Source organism: Vidua macroura, chromosome 12 (genome assembly GCF_024509145.1).
Source record: "Vidua macroura isolate BioBank_ID:100142 chromosome 12, ASM2450914v1, whole genome shotgun sequence".
NCBI lineage: Eukaryota > Metazoa > Chordata > Aves > Passeriformes > Viduidae > Vidua > Vidua macroura.
In genome coordinates, this window is record NC_071582.1 from 1,026,386 (window position 1) to 1,046,220 (window position 19,835).

A 19,835-nucleotide genomic window follows, 5' to 3' on the forward strand; every position below is an offset into this window, starting at 1 on the left:
AGGCTGTCAGAGCTTTGGGCACGGCAAATAAAGTGCAGGAAAAACAGATGTTGTTGTAGGCAAAGAGCAGTCTTCTGGCACAGATAGCGGGCAAGAGTCCTTAAAATGGTGCATAAATGAGCTTGGTAATCTGACAACACTGAAGAGTTTTTCAGCCAGCTGCTATACAGGATCCTTATCTATCAGAAGCTCATGCCAATCTGCTAGGGGAAGTTTAATTAATACAAATCTTGTAATTGAATTGTTCTGAAACGAGTATCGACATTAGGGATGCCTGATCTAGCAGTGAACTGAGATCATGGGACCTCATTTCCAATTAGGCTGTTGAGGTTTTTTTCCTGCTTGTGTCTCATCTCGCAGGAGCATATGCTGTGTGCTTGACCATGTAAAAAGGATGTGCTATTCCCAAGGAGCAATTAAAGGTATGTACAGTTGGTGGGATCTGAGCCCAGAGTGGTAAACATAGCAGCTGGGATCTAGCAAGAATCTGAGGGCTTTGAATGGAAATCAAACTTGACCAAACCCTTGAGAATAACTGTCTTTGGACCATTCCTATTTTGTAGATTAGAAAGGTGAAATTTGAGAAGAGGAATATGAGCACAGGATCCCAACTTGATCCCACAAAACCTTATTGTTCATGGGAAAGGACACTAGAAAGAAGGAGGAGCTGTTTGAAGTTCAACCATAAAATCAGGATTTCCCAGGTGCCCATCAGCTTCCTTGTTAACTTACGTGTCACCTTTTGTACTGCCCTGCCCACCTGGAATGACCGGGTAATGCAAGGCTTCTGCACTGGTTGTTGCACACATCTGTGTAAAAGGAGGAAGGGGCAGAGAACAATATGGGATTCTACCCCCATTTTTAGAACTGATGAGAAGCAAGCCCTGTGGGACAGGAGCTGCACCAATAGGTGCTTCACTGTCTGCCCTTAGGGGAGGATAAGCAATAACCCCGTTTGGTGCTGTGTTAAGAGGTAGCAGTGGGAGAAAGAGCACCAGACTGGGTTCAGTTCTTGGCACTGAGCTTGTTTATCCTGTTAGCCCTATCTCTCAGAGCATCATTCACTTTGTCCCCAGACACATGGTCTTATGATAATTTCTGTAATTCTATTAGTGTGGAGGAAATAGGCCTTACTGTCCATTTGAATTTATTTCTTTTTTTTTTCCAGAGAACTCAGCTGCTTGGTCTTTTAGCTTAACCCATTGTGGATACTTTTGGTTTTGCATTTCCAGAGCATTGAGGCTAAATGTTTTCCCTTTCTGTCTCCTTGCTATAAGCAGCATTATAACTGAGAATTTTGTTTGTTCTTTTTAATCCCAACTAGAAATGAGCTAAAGCTTCAAAGATCAAACCATAATTGGTGTTCCTCAAAAGTCAACGTTTAACCTGAATAATTTGGAAACACTGATCTGGAGAGGAAGCGAAGAGTCATAGCATCAAGAAATACAGATATTTTAGCTTAATTTGCCTAGTTACTGAAATTTTCAGTGGTGTTTGTATGGCACAGATACTTTGTTTCTAACATCCTGTGCTGTATCTCCTGGTGAAATCAGCTCAGAATTGTGGTAGAATTATTTTTATGGCTGGGGAGGGTAATGTGATGAGAACACGTCACCACGACTGCATTGCAGAACTACACAGAAGAAGAATTTGTATGGGCAGGGGGAAGCTGCTTTACCCAGGAACATCTGCAGTAACAACTTATGCAGCCTTTGTTCTTTAGTAAACATGCTGCTATTAGAGGGGTTTTGCTTTGTTAAGATCAAATCTTAATCAACTCATGTGATGAAGAAAAGAACATTTTCCCACCTTTGGTCTGGGGTATTGATGCTCCCAGTTGTTCCCAGTTTGCTGTGGCTACAGGGCTGCAGAGAGAGTCCCCAGTAAACTCATCTGGTGCAGGTGGTGAGTGGTGGTGTTGGAATTTCTACATGTTCAGATGGAAGGTAAGATTGGTTCAGGATTAAAGAGTTTTGTAATGGTAGGGAATGGAGAGAAACCAAACAGAGGTTTTTCCTCACTGGAAGGGAAGCAAAGACTGGTTGCACACTACCATGGAAAAAACAATTTTAGTGTAAAATACATTTTGAATGTTCAAGTTTATTTTGTTCAGTGAGCTGGGACATTATCATATTCATATTTGCCTGCAAGAAGACATTTTTTATATTTCCTTTTCTCCAGTCTTTTAGTTTTAAAATCTTGCCAAAAAATAAAAGCGGAAAACCCTGTAATTCTTTGACAAGTTAAACTGGGAGCAGTTCTATCTATAACGTAGGTGGTGCTGCTGAGGGTTAGGCAAAAATAGGATTTGCCAATTGGAAAATGCAGTTTTAAGAGGTCGGAGTTTTCAGAATTTTAGGACTTTGAGTGAAATTTTTCGTTCTGAAGTTTGATATGGATTAAATTATATCTGGAAATGCTAAAGATACAGAGGTGGTTCCCAAGAACATAAGTAGGAAAGAGTACATTTTTCACTCATGATTAAAAAGGAGTAAGGTGGCCACAGTGTATGAAAAGCACCAGAGCCCACCATTTCCTGGACGAGGAGCTCTGGTTCTGCAGGGATCTCCCTGGGGCCAGCAATGTGCCTCTTGAAAGCTTTTTCTGGGTATGTCAAGTCTGAGGACTTCATCTGCCTGGGCTCTGCGATAGCTGCTAACTGAGCTGCCAAATCCTTTCTAAAACTTTTGTCCGTGCTGAGGATAATTCAGCTGAAGGCTGCAGTTACAGAGCCAAGCATTATCAGTCTTTACTGCTCATAGAGATAAGGCCAGTTCTGGGATGGGAGCACCTGGGGCCTCATTTCAGATGCATTCAGGCAGTGAGGGGGAGGATAAGAGGGAGATGGGTAGGAGGGTAAGAGTGGGACAGAGCCCAAAGTGCTGTTGATGCTGGGTGAAAACAATAGAAAGGGGTCTGCAGCTGCTTTGCTGCATCCATAGCTGCTTGGCTGGGTGAGTCTCTCTCCCTCCTGCCCTGAAGGATTGTACAGCAGCTCCTGCAGCCTTTAAGTCTGCACTGCCTCTTTCAGATTCCCTGTTCTGCGTTATTTTGATATTTAAAGGTCCTTCACCTTTACACTGCCTGCACAGTGCTGGCAGCTTCTCTGGCTTCCCTGTGCCTTCTCTGTAAGCAGAAAGGGCTGTTCAGCAGCTGGGGCAGCGTGTGCACCTGTGGTTGGGATGTAACCTAACATAGAGCAGCATCTCCTTGCTTGGGGAAGGCAGCCCGCTGCTCCCGGGGCTGTTCGTGCCCCATCTCACCTCACAGCTGCTGTTACAGGTGCCTGCAGAGGAGCAGCTCTACCCTCTAGGTCCGAAAAGGAGAAGGAAACGTTTGAGGCGGGGAAAGCCCGTGTGACCCATTTAAACTTTACACCACCCACCGGTCACCATGGGAGACGGCCAGGGGGCTGCCCCCTCTGTGAGAGGAGGATATGGTGACCCCAGGGTGTGCTGCATCACTAGGGCAGGCAGTCCCACAGTTACCCCTCGCCTCCCTGCCCCGCCCGTGTCAGGGACACAGTGCTTAGAGGAGGGGGAATGGAAGGGAGGGTGACAGTGTGAACCCTTCCTTCTTCTAACGTGGGGTTGGAGACAGCCTCACCCACCCCACTTGTGATACTTTTCCCCATCTTCTCAGAGTGCCGGGCACCCGGCCCTGCTGAAGTGCTCGGGCCCCTGGGGAGCCCTCCCAGGCCTCAGGGACGGGGGGGTGGGCTGGAGGGAATGCAGCCCTGCAGCTGCTCGGCACAGCTAAGTCTATGTCCTTATCTGAGGCTGCCTGGGAATGGCAATCTAGGCAGAACTGCAGCTTGGTCTTAATGAAGGCAAGTAGGGCTGGAACCGTCTTCAGCTGTGGCTTGTTGAAGAACACAGGTTTAGGTGTCAACTAATCCCCTTGGGACAGGCGAGCCTCAAATCCCCTTCACAAGTAATAGTGGATTTCAAGTTTGTTCGCCAGGCATTAGCTGTACTTACCAGTGGTGATGCAATTGTTGTGTGTCCTCACAGCACCCCAAGGAAAAACTGAGACTGGTTTAATTTGAAAAGTGACGGGAGCCCACTTCTGTTTTTGCAGGTTACCTGGAACAAACTGTGGTGGGATTGTCCTGGGATGGGGGTCTAGGGCCTCAATCTGTCCTTTGCCAAAGACTTTAACACTCTACGTGCTTCCCTAGCTGGTTTGTTGAAGGTTATACTTAAATCCACATTAAAATCTCTCCAGAAAACACGCAGGCCTGTGTGTGCTCATGTGTCCTCTCATTCTTGCTGCCTTTCTCCGTTGCTTTCCTGTGCTTGTAGCCTTCGACTCAGTAAAGTGTGTTTGTGCCCCAGATACATGAGCTGTTAAACTTGCAGGAAATTTGAGGACTAAATCTATATAAAGGAAAATTTTATGTTTTATTTATATTTCATCACCAAACTGAGTATTATATACATGTTTGTTTATCATACATTAATTTGGCCTTTGTTGATCCATTGGCTACCAGAGATGGCAAGGTGAGAAACCTTTCAGTGGTTACCTCAGAAAATATTTCTGTTTTTCAGTTCAGATGTATCAAACCTACTTGCAAAGCTCTTTATAAATCAGACAAAATAATTTTGATGCATTTGAAGGAAGTAAATTTCACAGCAGTACCTTCTTTGTAATAGGGAAATTGCAGTATTCTAAGGAAAGAAAATATCCTTCCTAAGACAATATATTTAAAATGCATAATAATAATACGAATACTAAGAATAAGAATATGATTATGATGATGATGCCAGGATGACGTACAATAAAAATCTTTCACTGTAATGTTCAGACTTCAAATAATTGAAAAAAGGGCAAGATATCACCAGAAGTACTGGACTCACTAAAAAAGTTTCTCTTTGTTTTACTTTTTTCCTATCCCAGTAAGTCAAGTTCTACTTTCCTTTTCTCTACTCTAAGGGATGTAAGTGTAACTCACTTGGCACCTCTGTGGAGTTAACAAAGGGGAACTGAGAGCAGAATGAGACCAAATGTCTGTGTAAGTATTGACAATTTTAAATAGCTAAGGGTTTATGGCAGCAGTGTGGTTTTGAAAAAGTGGTTGCAGAAATAATCCAACAGTCCCTAGGACACAAACAAGGACAAATATCCAGAGAAACAGCCTGTCCACTACCATGGCAACATACTTCCAATCTTCAATGACCTGGAAGAAAAAGCCAATTAAAGATATTAGTAATTTGTCATATTCTTTTGGTCTTCCTCTTGCTAATGCTAAGGTTTTCTGAATCAAAATAAAAGGGAACTGATCTCGAGGTTCAGGGAATAAACTGGCTTTAGACTTGGTTAAGGGATTTTTCTCCTACAACCTGTCTGAGCAGTGGAGAAAAATACAGTAAATATTTCTTAGCTTTCTTAGATACATCAGATACTGAGTGTGGCTGCCTAGTGTGGTGCCAGCCCTGAAGGACCCACACTATAATCCAATTAAGGAATTTTTTTCTTCAATTTCGGTTTGTAAATTCTATTAATCTCAGTGGGCAAAAATAGATGGTGTTTACTGTTGTTCAACAAGGTTAGCTTCAGAATTATTTTCTTATCAGCAGTCAGTCATCTTATTCATGGGGTTTAATGCAGGTTAATACTGTTGCTTTCATTAAAATCCCTTTTTGCCCTGCATGTTTTCTGTGAAAGTCATGGCCTTAGATTCTGTCTCAGACCGAAATGACCAGCTAGGCTATTTTTGTAAAGGGGAAAGATATCAATCTTCATTTGCATTGCAGGAATAATTTTTCCTCTCTCATTGATTCTAGTTGCACAGGGGATGTCTTCACATCAGTGACTTTATCATCCTTGTCAGTTGAATCATGTCTGATATTAGACCATTACATATTTTTCCTTCGGTGCACACTTTTAACTCCCACTGCTGCTAATGGGAATTGAATACTTCTGCAGTCAGACCATATAAATGTACATGAACAGTTGTTATCAGACCGTTGTGATGAGGGAAGGAAGCAGAGAACAAAGTTATGAATCTGGAAAAATTATATGTAATATCAGAGTGATATTTCCACTATGTGAAAAGCAGTAAGTGGATTTTCAATATATGAAATGCTCTTGAAAATTGTTCTTACTATCAAGTGAAAGCTTTGTAGATCCTTTAGTGTGCAACACATCCTTGCAAGAATTTCTGAGCTGTTAGAAAACCTTTTCCCGCACTATGAAGTCGGCTTCTGTTCAGTCAGTTTCAGTGTTTACAAGCTCATGTCTAATGTCAATAGCTGAACTTCTTTATTTATACTGACAGTAATTTCAGTTAATAGAAAACATTAACTACTCAGCAGCATGCTTCTCTAGGGACTGCTGCAAGATCAGAAACCAGACTTTATTTAATCTGCTTGGCTGAGGGAGGGGAAGCACAACAGGAATGGAGAGCCTGGAGTCTCCCTGTGGTCTGGATTAGAGACAGGACAGTGGTAGTAGGTATGAGGATGACTTTTCCCAACTGTGGGCGCTTGTCTAAAAAAAAGCCTGTGACCCACCTGAATTTTCCAAGCATTATTCACAGTGTTTCTATCAGCTCTATTGTGCTAGCTGGTGGCCTGTGAGTAGGGCAGGGGAACAGAGCAGCAGCACAGCTTAAATAAAGTATTTCTCCTAACCAGTAATGAGTCTGGTATATATATAAAAAATGAAAGAAGTGTCAGCTCTGCTGAGGTTTTTAATCCTACCCATGGTGCTTGCCATATACAGACAGCTGTTTTAGTCTAGAGAGGGGGTTTGCAGAGGGCTTCTACCAATTTTGCTAAATCCTCCTGCTGTGCTTGGTTAGGTAAATGAAAGCATGAGCTGCAGGTACGTTGTTTCCGACGAACTTGGCCTGGGCAGGGATCGAATCAGTCTTACTGATTCACCATGGTGAAAAATATTCTATTTCTAACCTGGAACTGAATATTGTTTTCTTCCCCTGCCAATCACCATTTGAATGTGACAAGAAAGCTTTTTCAAGAGTGTTTCATGACTTACTGGGCAATCAGCAAACTCTTTTTGTAGAAATAGCCATGTTATTTATCAGGAGGGTATTTGAAGTTATCAAATTGCTGTTCATTAATGGCATAAATTATTTCCTCTTATGTGCTGTATCTAGAATCTCTCTAAAATCTTGACAATAGCTGGAGAGTTCAAATATGCTTTCTGAGGAATAGCATGTTACCGAGGAGGACAGAAGATGAAGTTTGGAAGGACAGGGATTTCTCATTTTTACTTACACTCTGGTCGTTGTCATCGCTTTTCATGTGCTCTGCTATAAAACTGACTCCATCAATTGCTTCTTGCACTTCAGGAGAAAATTTCGCACCTGTTCTTAACCTAAAATCTCGATGACTGCTGACATTGTCAGGTGTCTCAGAGACTTTCATATCGTATCTTTTGGCAGAAACTGTATTCAAAAAATAAGTAGAGTTCTTGTAGAAGTCAGATGGCTCCATACAAGGATTCTCTGCTTTTGTCTTTTTGCATTTGCATGGCTTTTGCCGTGGAGAATTATTTTCTGGGCGCTTCATGAACAGATAGGCCGGGAGTCTTTCAAGGAAAACCAGCTTTACCCAAGGGGGCATAGTGTGAGTACTTGGAGATCTGTGGTGGACATTGAGCACACAGACACTGGTAACTATTGAGAAGGTCACCAACACCATTGTAAACATGAGATACTTCCCAATCAGTGGAACATCTAGAGATGTTGGAGGGACAATTTTGGAGATGAGCAGCAGGAACACAGTCAAGGCAAGCAACACAGATATGCATAAAGTCATTTTTTCACCACAGTCTGAAGGTAAGTAGAATACTAGGATGGCTAAGGATGTAATTAGCACACAGGGAATGATAAGGTTGATGGTATAAAAAAGCGGTTTCCTTTTAATAATGAAGTCGTATGTCACATCGACATAATTGGGGTCCAGAGGGTTTACAGTCCTTCTTCCTGGGAGTGCTACAATGTCCCACTCTCCGCTTGGTGTGAAGTCGTCCATGCTCGCCATGGAAGTCTTGAGCACCATATCAATTTCTGTGTGGTCGTACGTCCAGGACCGGAACTTGAGGGTGCAGTTTTGTTGGTCAAATGGGAAATGCTTCACCTCAATCTTGCAGGCGCTCTTGTAAATGGCTGGTGGCAACCAGAGAATGCTTCCATTGTTCTTTACAATGGCATTTGTGTACAGCGAGACTTCGTACGTGCCGTCCGCGCTAATGAGAGGAGAGAAGAAAAAGGGGGGAAAGTGATAAAATATTAGGAGGAAAAATGTAGATCAAAACAGAAAAGGTCTGACATTCTTGATCTTGTGGGCCCAAGTTGTTCTGAGAATCAAAGTTTAGTTATACTATTATTCTGAAATCTGTGCTGTAGGGAGCTATAACTTGATAAGGAGATCAATGTATGCATCTCTCCCAGTCAGAGAGTTGATTTTTGATCCAATACTTACAGATAAAAAAAGTTATAAAATCATTATTCAGTACCAAATACACACCTCTGTTTCATCCAAAGAAATAAATGTATTTTGTAAATGTTTGCTCAAGTAATTAAAGCTTCCTACATCTCTGAAGCTAAGCAAAAATGAGACCATCCCATGTGAAAACAGAGGTACCTTTGATCTCTGCTAAGAACACAGAGCAACACTCCTAAATGACTTGGACAGGGAAATAAGCATGAGCAGCATTAGTTAGAAAAGCAGGGAGAGTGTAGGCAGAGGAAATGTAATTATGTGGCTTATAATGTATTGCAGAACAGACAAGCCACGGTGTTCTTAGTGCCCACAAATAATCTGGGCTTTGTATCTCTTCCAGCTGCTGAACTTCCACCAGGGGAGTCTTCCATGTTCTGATGGGCCCTTTAACTTAGGGAAAAGTTGATTGTCAGTCAGAAGTATCTTCTCCTGCCCAATAGTCTGGGCCAACAAGGTGGGGCTGTTTAAGCCATTAAGTATCCCGAGGTAGTGTTTGTTGACAAGGCATCATGGAAAATAGTTATTTCAGTGCTAAGGGTGATTTTTTTTTTTTTTTTTTCCTAAGCAGGGAAATGCTACAAATATCTGAGGCTTGGCACATGTGTCTGAATCAGTTACATTTGACTCTGGAAAGGGCTCACCTGGGTGAGGCAATGAGTGCCTGGCACTGAGCTGAGACCTTTGCAGCTAATTCATGCAGACAGTGAAACAACCAGATGTGGGAATGAGTGGCTACAGCCACTAATAGGGGCCACTAGTTCATTGCCAATAAAACAGCTATCTTTTGAGAAATGAATTGTCTGCACAATGAGAAATGAAATATCTGCACTCCCTGAGTTAGCTTTGCCATCGTGCCATGCCATGTGCTGGCTAGAATCCTGGGATGGGAGTGTGTGAGGTCTGGTGCTGACTGCCCAGTCTCAGTGGTGGGAAGAGGCTGGGCTGCACTCTCAGAGCCCTGTGCACAGGCCACAGACAGAGCTGTGGGCATGGGGACATGCTTTGTGTTTTCCTGAGCACCTCAAACTGACTGATGCCCGTGAAACTCTGCTCCAGCAGCAGGAAGTTACATGGAGCTGTCTTTAGCTAAAATTTAATTGAAGCTTTGTACTAATGTAGAAATCCAATACAGTGAGGCTTGTTCCTGTGCATTTAAGAAACCTTTTGAAACGATTCCTTTCTATTTTTGCAAGCTATTAAATGGTATCACTTGGCCAGTAGCAAAAAGAAGCAGAGGGAGAGGCACAATTCACCAGAATAAGCTTTGAGCAGGCAGAGTACATCCTAATCCACTGGCTGAATTATTTTGTGACTAATACATTAGATTTAAGTGTTCATCAAATCTGGTTTCCAGTAGTAGGATTCCAAGGACTTAATTCAGTTATATATAAACTTCCTGGGTTTCCCATCTGTATATGTTCATAAATCATCATGTGTTCATGAATTCATTGGTTTTCAAAGTATCATAAAAGTATTAATTTTGATTATTTAAAAAGTTTATCATTCACTTCAAGGTTTTGCTAGAGACTTAAACCAAAGCAAAACACAATTGTCAGTTAGCTGTTTGTTTGAAAGAGGAACTGAAGTATGATATTTTATACTCAGTACTATAAAGCAACAGGGTCAAATGTTGACAGATTTATTATGTATTCCTAAAATGTTTTTTTTTTTCCAATGCTTAATGAAAGTGGAATATAATTTGGTTTTCTACATGAATATGAACTGGAGTTATGGTATGTGTGAACTTTGTAACAGATTTGTGTCCTGGGGTCTGTGGTAGAAGAAGGAGTGGGGGAAGAAGGAGATAAAACTATCTCAGCCCCTAAGATGTCTGATAGGATTCCAGATGTTTTCTTGCAACTGCAATTGTACCTACAATTTATTCTTTCCATACAGTCTATTTTCATATAAATCTGTCTCAGTTGTGAGCCTTGTCGTGGATCCTCTGCTGTAATTGCTCACGCTGCAGACATCTTCCAGCTCTGCTGGAATTTCTTTAACCAGAGCACTGATGTTACTAAAATTATCTTTGAGCCCAGTAGGCCAGTCAGATACACTTGCTACTCTCCAAAAGTGACAAAATTCAGTTTTAAAATTTTACCAGACCTACTTCATTGTTTCTGATGCTTGTTCCTTGGTTAAAATTTTGTTCATTGTCTGCGTAAACTACACCAGTTTTACTTACTTATTGTAAAGCACAATGTCTGGCAACCAGATGTGTTTTGCAGGTATTCTCAGCTTATTTATTCCTTCATAGTCAGAGGGCTTCCAAGCCAGCCGATAATCAATCCACTCCTAAGAGAAGAATTGTACAGTAGTGATGGGAGCGTCCAGACCAGCACTAACAAAACAATTGTGTGATGGAGTGAAAGCAGTTGTATTTGTGGTTTGCAAGAGCCATTTCTCTGTGGGTTTGTTACCTGGTTCAGCCAGACGTTTGTAGTCATGATCTGCTCCCGTTCATTCTGCAGGGAAAAAACAGAGACAAAAACTGGCCTCTAAAATGTTTCACTTTATTGCAGTAATAAGATTTATTCAGTGGGTTTTTGAGCATGATTTTGTCTAGTGTATTTCAAGACAAACATTTCTCTGAGGTATGATGGCCAGTCTTGTACACATACTGATGATAGTAACCCCCTAAATGTAGAATTCCAAATGCCCTTTAACAGGAACAGTTATGGCAGGAGTGAGTGTAGGTATTTGGAAAGAATGACCAGCACCTCACTGAGCTGGTTTCCTCCCCCACCCCACCCCACTTCTCCACCTTTGATTTGAAACAGGAGGGACAGTTGACCATCAGGGAGGCCTACATGAGGTTGTGTGAGGTTGGTGTAAGGTTTGCCATGTAATCTCTCAGCTGGCAGGCTCTGCTTCATGAACTGCTGTCCCTGGAGAGCAGTCCAGAAGAGAAACCTCTCTGTGGAAGATCTGTCAGGAGGATTTCTGCAGGAAAATGAGTTAATTCTCTGATCCTGAAGATGCTTGAGATTGTTGGAGCCTACAAGATGCCTAATTTTGTTCTGCTCGAGGAGTGAGGCTATAGAGGGATAGGGACTGAGCTGTGCTGGTCTTGGTCTTTGCCCATTCATCCACCTTGCTTAGGCTGTTGATCACCAGGGCCTCTGGAGCAAGGCACCTCCCTTTTTATGCCCAGTATCTGCAGTCTGAGGGGACACTGTGCTCGTGGTGGTAGTGCAGGATGTAAGGAGGCCTGTCTGTGTCCAGATGGAGTTCCCCAGGAGAGAGAGCACCAAACTAGTATCATCTGGTGTATGTGGCACTGAATCCTGCGGGTATATGCATATACCTCTGTGTGTATCTATATATATTGTATCCAGTCTGCATGGGTGTATGAAGCCTCAGCTGTTTGTACAGTTTCCCTTACGTTCCAACAGAGTCTTTCTCGTTTCCTCTTGGATTTCAGAATATAAATTCTTTATGTGTCTAGAAGTTTGCAGCAGTCCAGTCACTAGTCCTTACACAAATTCTGACAGGGAGGCAGTCATCTGTATCTTCTGTCATCCAGGCAGAGCAGCAGAGTTGAAAGGCCCAGTTCAGGAAATTATTCCCACTTATATACTGGCTCTCGTTCCCACTGCAGTTACTGTTAACCTCTCTTAGTAAAGATGTGTTTATACCTTGGAATAACTGTCAAACACATACTAACCTTGTGGGTGAAAGTGTCTTTTAGACCCACTGAAGTTGCTTTCATGAGGATTATTTTAACCATGTTAAGCTATTCCAGCCAGAACTAATGTGCGTTTTTCTTTTCAACATTCCAGTGTTCTTTATTAATATGCCTGATATGTCATGTGATTTGGATGTGGCTTTGTAGCTTTTTTCCAGGCCATTGAACCACTTCAGCAGAAGATGGATTACCATTCCACTGACAGTGGGTAGTGTGCACATTGCTGCTGTGCACTGTCCAGGATAGGTCTGACCTGGGGTAACTTACAGTAGCTGTCCTGAAATCAGTGGAATGATTTTTGAATTTTAGATAGATGGAATTCTGTTGAATGAAGATCTGGCCCCCGTCCTTCAGTGCTTAGGCATAGACTGATTTCCCCATTGTAGCTCCATTGTGAGGTATAAAACCAGTAAATTGCTTGTGTGGGCTCTGCCTATTGATAGTGTTACACAAATGAGAAAAGAGCAGAGATGTAGCAATACCAGTGTAGCTATTAATTAGTGCTGTGCAGGTAGTATTGAATGTAAAGGCGTGGCCTAATTGGAACTTACCACACTGATGAGCTGTGCCAGGGAAACCTGCAGTTCTATGGATACCAGCTGGGAGGAGTTGACGGCTGGTCGAATTAACTTATTGTATCTGTCAGGACTCAGTAGGTGGTTCATTAATTTTTCTTCAGCATCTGCTGCCATGCTTCCTGTAAAGCATCACAAAACAGGATTATGGAAGGGAGACTAAAGTGACATGATGTAGGGCTCACAGAATATCCATGCATCAGATCATCTTTGGGAAATAATGACAGCTTTTGATTTTCTAAAGACTTGTGTGAACAGGAGGATATGGTGCTCACACTGGTGTCTGTTCTGCTGAAGTTGACTGTCTTTCACAGAGCACAGATCAAAGCAGATCCCTTTCAGGGTTTTTTGCAATAAGATGTGAAACTCAAATTGGTAGATACTTTTGGGATTACACTCAGAAATAGAAACTGGGAGCAGAGCACCCTCTTAATGGCAGGGGAAGAATTATTCTGTGATCCCAAGGGAGGGGTCCAGCTGTGACTTCTCTCTTCAGTGCTGTAGGAGACAGAGTTGCAGGTACACATACAAATGTAAAGACTCTGCTTTATGTAGAGAAAACCAGGGAATAAGCTTTAGGAGTCATAAAGGGTTTTTTAATGACTGGGGACTCTCTGGTAGCTAGTGATGTTTCTGTTTCAAAATTTGAAAACCCAAGGTATGTTAGACTTTATGTTAGACTTTATGTGGAAGTAAAACCTGATTTGTGGACTAGCACAAATACGGTAAATCTTTGCCAAAGCTGGAGTCCAGTGACTACAAAATACAGTATCTACAGGTTACTATCAAACAAGCCTGAACATTCCCTGTGGGGCAAGAGCAGCTTCTGGCACAACCCCAGGGTCGTTTATTCTGTTCTCATGTTCTTTGTGTGCTTTTTAAAGTCATCCCAGTGCACTTTCAAACCACTGTTGACCACCTGACCATGCTGATGAGCAAGGTCCTGTAACATCCTGCCAACAGAACTGAGCCAGAGACATTGTGCTCTGTGTTGGGCAGGTCTGTGTTGTGATGCTGATGAAATTACTGTGTTAGTGAAAGCAAGTTCCAATACAATGGAAAGAATACCTCTTCCACAGAAAAAAATCACCTAATTCAGCTCACCTAATTCACCTCTAGACATTGCAAAAATGAGGGTAGTGTCCTTACAGCATGCATGCTTCATTATTTCCCAGAGCAATTTCACACAGTAAAAAACGCTAGCCATGCAAGTATTTTAAATTTGTGGTACATTAATATGTTCTGGGTTTTTTTTTTATGTTGTAGCATATCCATGAAATCTGGGGAAAGGCAGACACCAAAAGGCCAGGATCAAATAAGCAGCCAAAGTTTGTCTGCATGTCTAGAAGGTGCCACATTTCCTTGTGAAGTGGGATGCAAGTTGATAGGCTGAACAAGTCTCTCTTTAAACTTGAAATTCTTCTGAATCCAGGTGGGGTTAAAAAAATACCCTAAGACCTTCTTGTTTCTGATCCAGTGAGAAAGTGGAGTGAGGTAAAAAGAAAGATTATCAAACAGAGATTTCACATTTAAGAACAACTTCTACTCAAGCTCTGTGGAAAGGCTGAGGTAAACACCAGGCTTGATTTAATTCTTCTAAGACCAGCATGGGCTATGGCCTGGTAGCCCAAATTCTTCACCTATACTTAACTATAACATGGTTCTTCAGAATAGGTTTTTAAATCCTTTCCAGGGCATTTGGGAAAACAAATTACATGAATGTATCTGTGTTTGTTGGGTCAGTATTTTTTGGTTTTTTTTGATTTGCACTTGCTTTGTACCTCCCTGCAAGTCATTATAAAAGCCCTATATCACGTGATATTTTAATATGACATTTATTCTCAATGCAAGGTGCCTAATCAAAAGCTTATCAAGAGTTAGAGCTATGCTGAGTCTTGCTAAGCTTCAGATTCTGGGGTGGTTTTCTTGTGTATAGCAATCAAAGAAAAGCTAAATTTGATACTGTGCAGAAAAGAGGGCCAGGTTCTAGGAGTGAATCTTCTTGTGGTTATAAGGATAGGTTAGAAGTCCTATGGTAGTTTAAAAGATAATCCTTGTTAAAGTTTTTTTGTTGTGCTCTTTGGCGGAGTTTTATGTTGGGTTTGTTTATAGTAGATTTTTTTTTGTTGCATATGTAAGTGATGTAAACAAATGGCTATAATTCAAAGAGAAATAAATCGTCAGTTGGTTTGTTTCATTCAGTGGTCACTGAATACTGTTAGCAAAGATGTGAGTTCTTGGTTGAATTGTTAACTATGTTTTCACTGCATTGCTGCCTTTGTGGATATTCCTGCACAGAGAGTATTTGCTGAACAAGGAGTAAGGAGTAGGAACTGTAGAATATCTGCAGAAAGCTAATTCTGGATATGTAATTAGTTTTTACTCTGAAACCTGCTTTTAGCAATCACAGTCGCCTGGTCTGCAAATCCAGACATGGTGTGGGGTCTGCATGTCTGATGAGAACAGCTCAGATTTCCAAATACTGACTGTTAATAAACTTTATGTGGATTAATGACAAACCATGACTTTAATTATAAAAAATATTTATTCAACAATGATTCCTTTTGAGAAATTATTACCTGTTCTTAGTGAAGGCATTCTTTCACCAGGGATAATCCTTTATAAAATTCCAGCCTTTGTAACTTAGTAATCAGAAATAAAGGGGCTGCTCTGTCACCTGTCTCATACACCACTAGATGTCATCCCTGCACTGCCTTAAAACTTGTTAAAAACCAATCTCTCTGTAAATACTGGCGAAAACTGAGTTTTTCTTGTCTCATTTTTACAGTCTACTTTCCATTAACAATCTACATATAAGCCAGATGGCAATTAATGAGAACAAAATTACCAGTCATCCAGTTTCATCTTTACGTGCATTGTGTGTCAGTAGCCAGGCCTTTGAAACATCTCTTTTTCCTCTCAGGGTTGGAAGAAATGGAAGTGCAGTTTCCCCCACAAACTGTTTTTTTTTTTTTTTTTTTTTTTTTTTCCCAAATAGCAGTAATCACCAGAGATGTTGCAGACGGTAGATTGATGCTTTTAGACAAATTATTTTAACAACAATGATCCTAATTTGGGAGTGGAGTATCTTTGTGTACTGAAAGCAGTAATAAATAAAGCCCATTGGGGTGGATCCTCAGCTGGGGAAATTATTTTAGCTCCACTGAACACGCTACACATCTGCTCTGTGACAAGGAGAGCAATCACCACATAACTTGCAGTACACATTCCTCAGTAAGTTTGTTTTCTCTGTGGGACTATGAGCATTAAAAAAAAAAAAAAATTGCACCAAGATGTTTCCAATTTCACAGCAGAAGAAACTAGACTACAGACTTCATTCACTCTGCTGTGGAGACTTTTCTTTTTACATAGTCTAATTTAAATACAGAAAATGAAATAACTAGACATCCTGTTATGCTGTTTGATTTCAGTGTAAGAACAAATTTGTTGGAGGGATTTCCACAGAAAAGAAATAGGAGCAATGCCGAGAGATACAGGCAAGTTCACTGTTATTACTGTCTACATTTCAAAATGTAACATAAGACATATTTCTAGTGTTTCTCTGAACTCAGTCCTCATAATAAATGTTGAAATAATATTTGTTTAGAAGTAGCACTGTAGCATGTGCTACCTTTTTAATCCTTTACTCTCTCACACATAAGTGACATACCAAGTTCCCCTCTGTAATTAGTACAGAGCAAGTAAGAAGCAGCAATGAAGCAGTCCCATTATCTTCTCTGAAATTACTTCATGATGTTGTTACTTCTCAACATGCTCTCAAGCAAAAAGATTTTCATAACCTCTTAGAAGAACACATGCTGATTTGGAATGTTTTTTGTTCCAATGGAAATAGCAGTGAATTTACTGTATTTGAAAGATTTTTAATTTTTACACTGCAATTAATGCAAATAAAAGGGAAATACTCAGGGGTTTAGAAGTGTATAATTAAAAAACCTAAAGTGGGCCCTCACTTTTGGGTCCTTTTGTTACAGAGCAGATGTTTTCTGAAGTTGCCTTTCAGAGATGGAAGAAATAAACCAAGTGTGGAATGAATAGACAAAAATGGGAAGGTCTGATGATCTTGGTTTAGTTTCAGCCAGTTTCTCTCAGAGCACTTCCGAGGAGCCTCTCCATGGGAAGATGCTCCCCTGCTAAATGCTGCTGTCAGGCTGTTGTGTTGGCTAAAACATATCCAAGAGATCCTGACAGACTGAGGGAAATGTTCTTGTATAAAAGACATAAATATATGGGTTTTGTAGCATATATTTACATATGACAACTTAATTTAAATTGTTTCCATTCTAATTTAAAAAAAATTCGGAAGTATGAACTTTGCAAAATATAGGAATATGAGAAAATAATGGTAGAAGGATGAGATCTGTCATATTTATGGATCATGTCATGGTTCATTTTTTCACCTTCAGCACAATATGCTGCTTTTCCTATCACAGATGATCCTGGGAGCGTCTAAAGGGATGTTATTTAGTCATTATCATTGTCATGTCCTACAGTTTTGTAATTTTATATCCAACCTGTCTGTCCATATTCATCGCAGTGCATGTGCTGGTACCAAACGAGCCCAAAACAATACTAAAATAATTTTATACATCCTCTTAAAGTCAGCAACCTCCCAAGGTGATGGCTACGAATTGTCTGTGAGCTCATGTCACTGCCCTACCTCTTACCCCCAAAAGCTCTCACTGTTCTGAAGCTGCAGGAGAAAGAAAAGGTCACTTACCGTTCAGACAAAAGGAGCCCACCACAAAGAGAACGAGGGTGTACATTTTCCTCGTGGCAGTAAGAAGATGTGGATTACTGTTCTTCAGCTTAGACAGCTGGCAGTAGGCTCTGTTGGCAGGGATGCACAGGGAAGAGATGTAAAAGCAAACCTGAATCTTGGAGGTATGAAATGCCTGGAAAGAAACAGACAGTTGGACCTGACAGAAGCGTTCTGCAAAGTGCAATTTTCGTGAGCATAGTGGTCCCTCCCCCTTTGCAGCTGTTTAAAGAGCTTTGTGAAGAGGAAAAGCAAATAAGAAGAGTGAACATAATGTGATAATGTTGAAAAAAAGGAAATGAAAGAGCAAGCTAAGGGACATGATGTGCAAAACACAACTGCTTAATTCTTGCTACTAGATAACATTTAAAAGGCTTTCTGATTAATGAGTGCAGTGGGTGAGAATAGCTGTATGGGAAGAACTGGTTAAACTTTGTGCCATAAAACCTCTTAGTGTCAATAAATTATAGCCCCAGCAGAGGGTTATTTTCTGTGTCAAAAGAGAAAGTTTAGTACCTACTGCCAGCCCTTTTCCACTCCAAGGCCCACACATGTGATCTCTTTAAACTGGAGCTCCAAAACTTTTTGGGAGCACCAAGAGAGCGACAGAAAATTTGTTGTCATTAGCATCTGACAGGATTTTTAAAAGAAAGCCAAAGCAATCTGTGGTGAAGTAGCAGTAGGGGTAAAGACACTCCAGAGGAGCATTAGAGAAATTCTGCGGAATTCATCTTTTAGAGCTAAAGGGTTTAGCAGACTATAGAGTGTCATGTGTTTTGGGACTTGCTATGGGAAAATTTGTGTAGAAGGAGGGGACAAGAAGATCTTATGTGCCCTTTGCAAGCACTGTAGGACAGGCTGAAGTCCATGGATAGAAAAAAAAACCAAACCAGCTTTGATCCCTTGTAACTTCTAAACTTTTCTGTACATACATGTAATCAATTTTGTTTAGAGGTGCATTTATTGTATTCATGATATGCAAATATCTCAGATGATAAAATGTTCTGTGGACTATAAAGGGGATCGATGGTTGATGACTTCTGTGTACTCAAAAAAATTTCTCAGCAAACGGTTGCCTTATTGTTAAACATAGCAACATTAATGTGCTGGGTTTGCTGCAGATCTTAATTAGTAAATTGAGCCTGGTATCAGGGCTCACCTGATACCAGGTGCAAGTTCCTGCCTGTTATTTTCAGGGTTTTTTTCTGCTTTCATCGCTCCCTTTTCTCTCTTATTCACTATCCATTAGCTAGAATTGGTTTAAATTGGGACTGTTTAGCCTGGAGAAGAGAAGGCTCTGGGAGACCTTAATGTGGCCTTTGAGTACTTAAAGGGGCTTATAAGAAAGATGAGGACAGATGTTTCAATAGGACAAGGGACAATGTTTTTAAACTAAAAGAAGTGGATTCAGTCTAGGTATAAGGAATTAATTTTTTACAATGAAGATGCTGAAACACTGGAACTGTTTGCCCACAGAATTGGTAGATGGTAGAGGCCCCATCCAAGGAAATAGAGTCAGACTGAATGAGGCTCTGAGCAATTTGGTCTAGTTGAAGACATCTCTGCTCATTGCAGGGTGGAGTTGGACTAGATGACCTTTAAAAATCCCTTCCAACTGAAATTATTCTATGATTCTGGATAGTGTGGGACCCAGGAGGGATTGTGAATGGTTTCAGTGAGACAAACAGAACAGTTACAGTGAGGAAATCTACTTGACTTTAAAAAAACAGTGCAGTCCTAGTGAGTACCTGTAAATAGACTAACTGCATGAAAATATAACACTATTTCTCTGTTATACTCATGTTTAATCAACAGCATGTAAAAAGAGACTGTAAAAAATTCTTCCCTTGCAACAGTCAAAAAACCTAGGAGGTGTGTCCCAAGTAAAGTCTTTAACCTGAGCCTTCCACTTTGTGCTTCTCATGACAGTGTGCTTGTCATGTTCCTTGTCAGAGGGTTGCACATCAGAGACCTTGCTACACTCCTGAGCCTGCTGGGCAAGATTGTCCCTCCTAATGTACAGGGAATTGTTTTCACAGAGCTGAACCTTCAGTTAATAAGGCTGTGTTTGAGCAAAGCACCAGTGTGACGGGGAAGAAAGACTGCATCTGTTTCTCTGTTGTTACGTTCTGATATCTGACCTATTTCTCCCCAAAGGCAAATCTTCCATCTGCCAACCCAGCAGCGGTTGTAGAAGGAACAGATGTGTGACCCCTGAAGTCACTGTGCTTGCACCCTCTTACGCTGCTTGATGCTTGAGAGCAGTTCAGGGAATAGCAAAGCAGGCTGGGACTGCTTCTCCAAAGCAGTGGGCCCTGAGAGAG

General features: G+C 41.2%; 1 protein-coding gene across 1 annotated transcript; it reads right to left on the reverse strand.

The window, feature by feature from the left end:
- Window positions 1–4,384: 4,384 nt before the first annotated feature.
- CHRNB4 (cholinergic receptor nicotinic beta 4 subunit) lies at window positions 4,385–17,655 on the reverse strand. Its single transcript, XM_053988532.1, has 6 exons — window positions 17,473–17,655; window positions 12,711–12,856; window positions 10,892–10,936; window positions 10,657–10,766; window positions 7,242–8,214; window positions 4,385–5,179 (listed from the first exon to the last, which is right to left on the reverse strand). Exons 1-6 carry the CDS (start codon window positions 17,516–17,518, stop codon window positions 5,039–5,041), a joined length of 1,461 nt encoding a protein of 486 aa, XP_053844507.1. The 5' UTR covers window positions 17,519–17,655; the 3' UTR covers window positions 4,385–5,038.
- Between the last annotated feature and the right edge of the window lie 2,180 nt (window positions 17,656–19,835).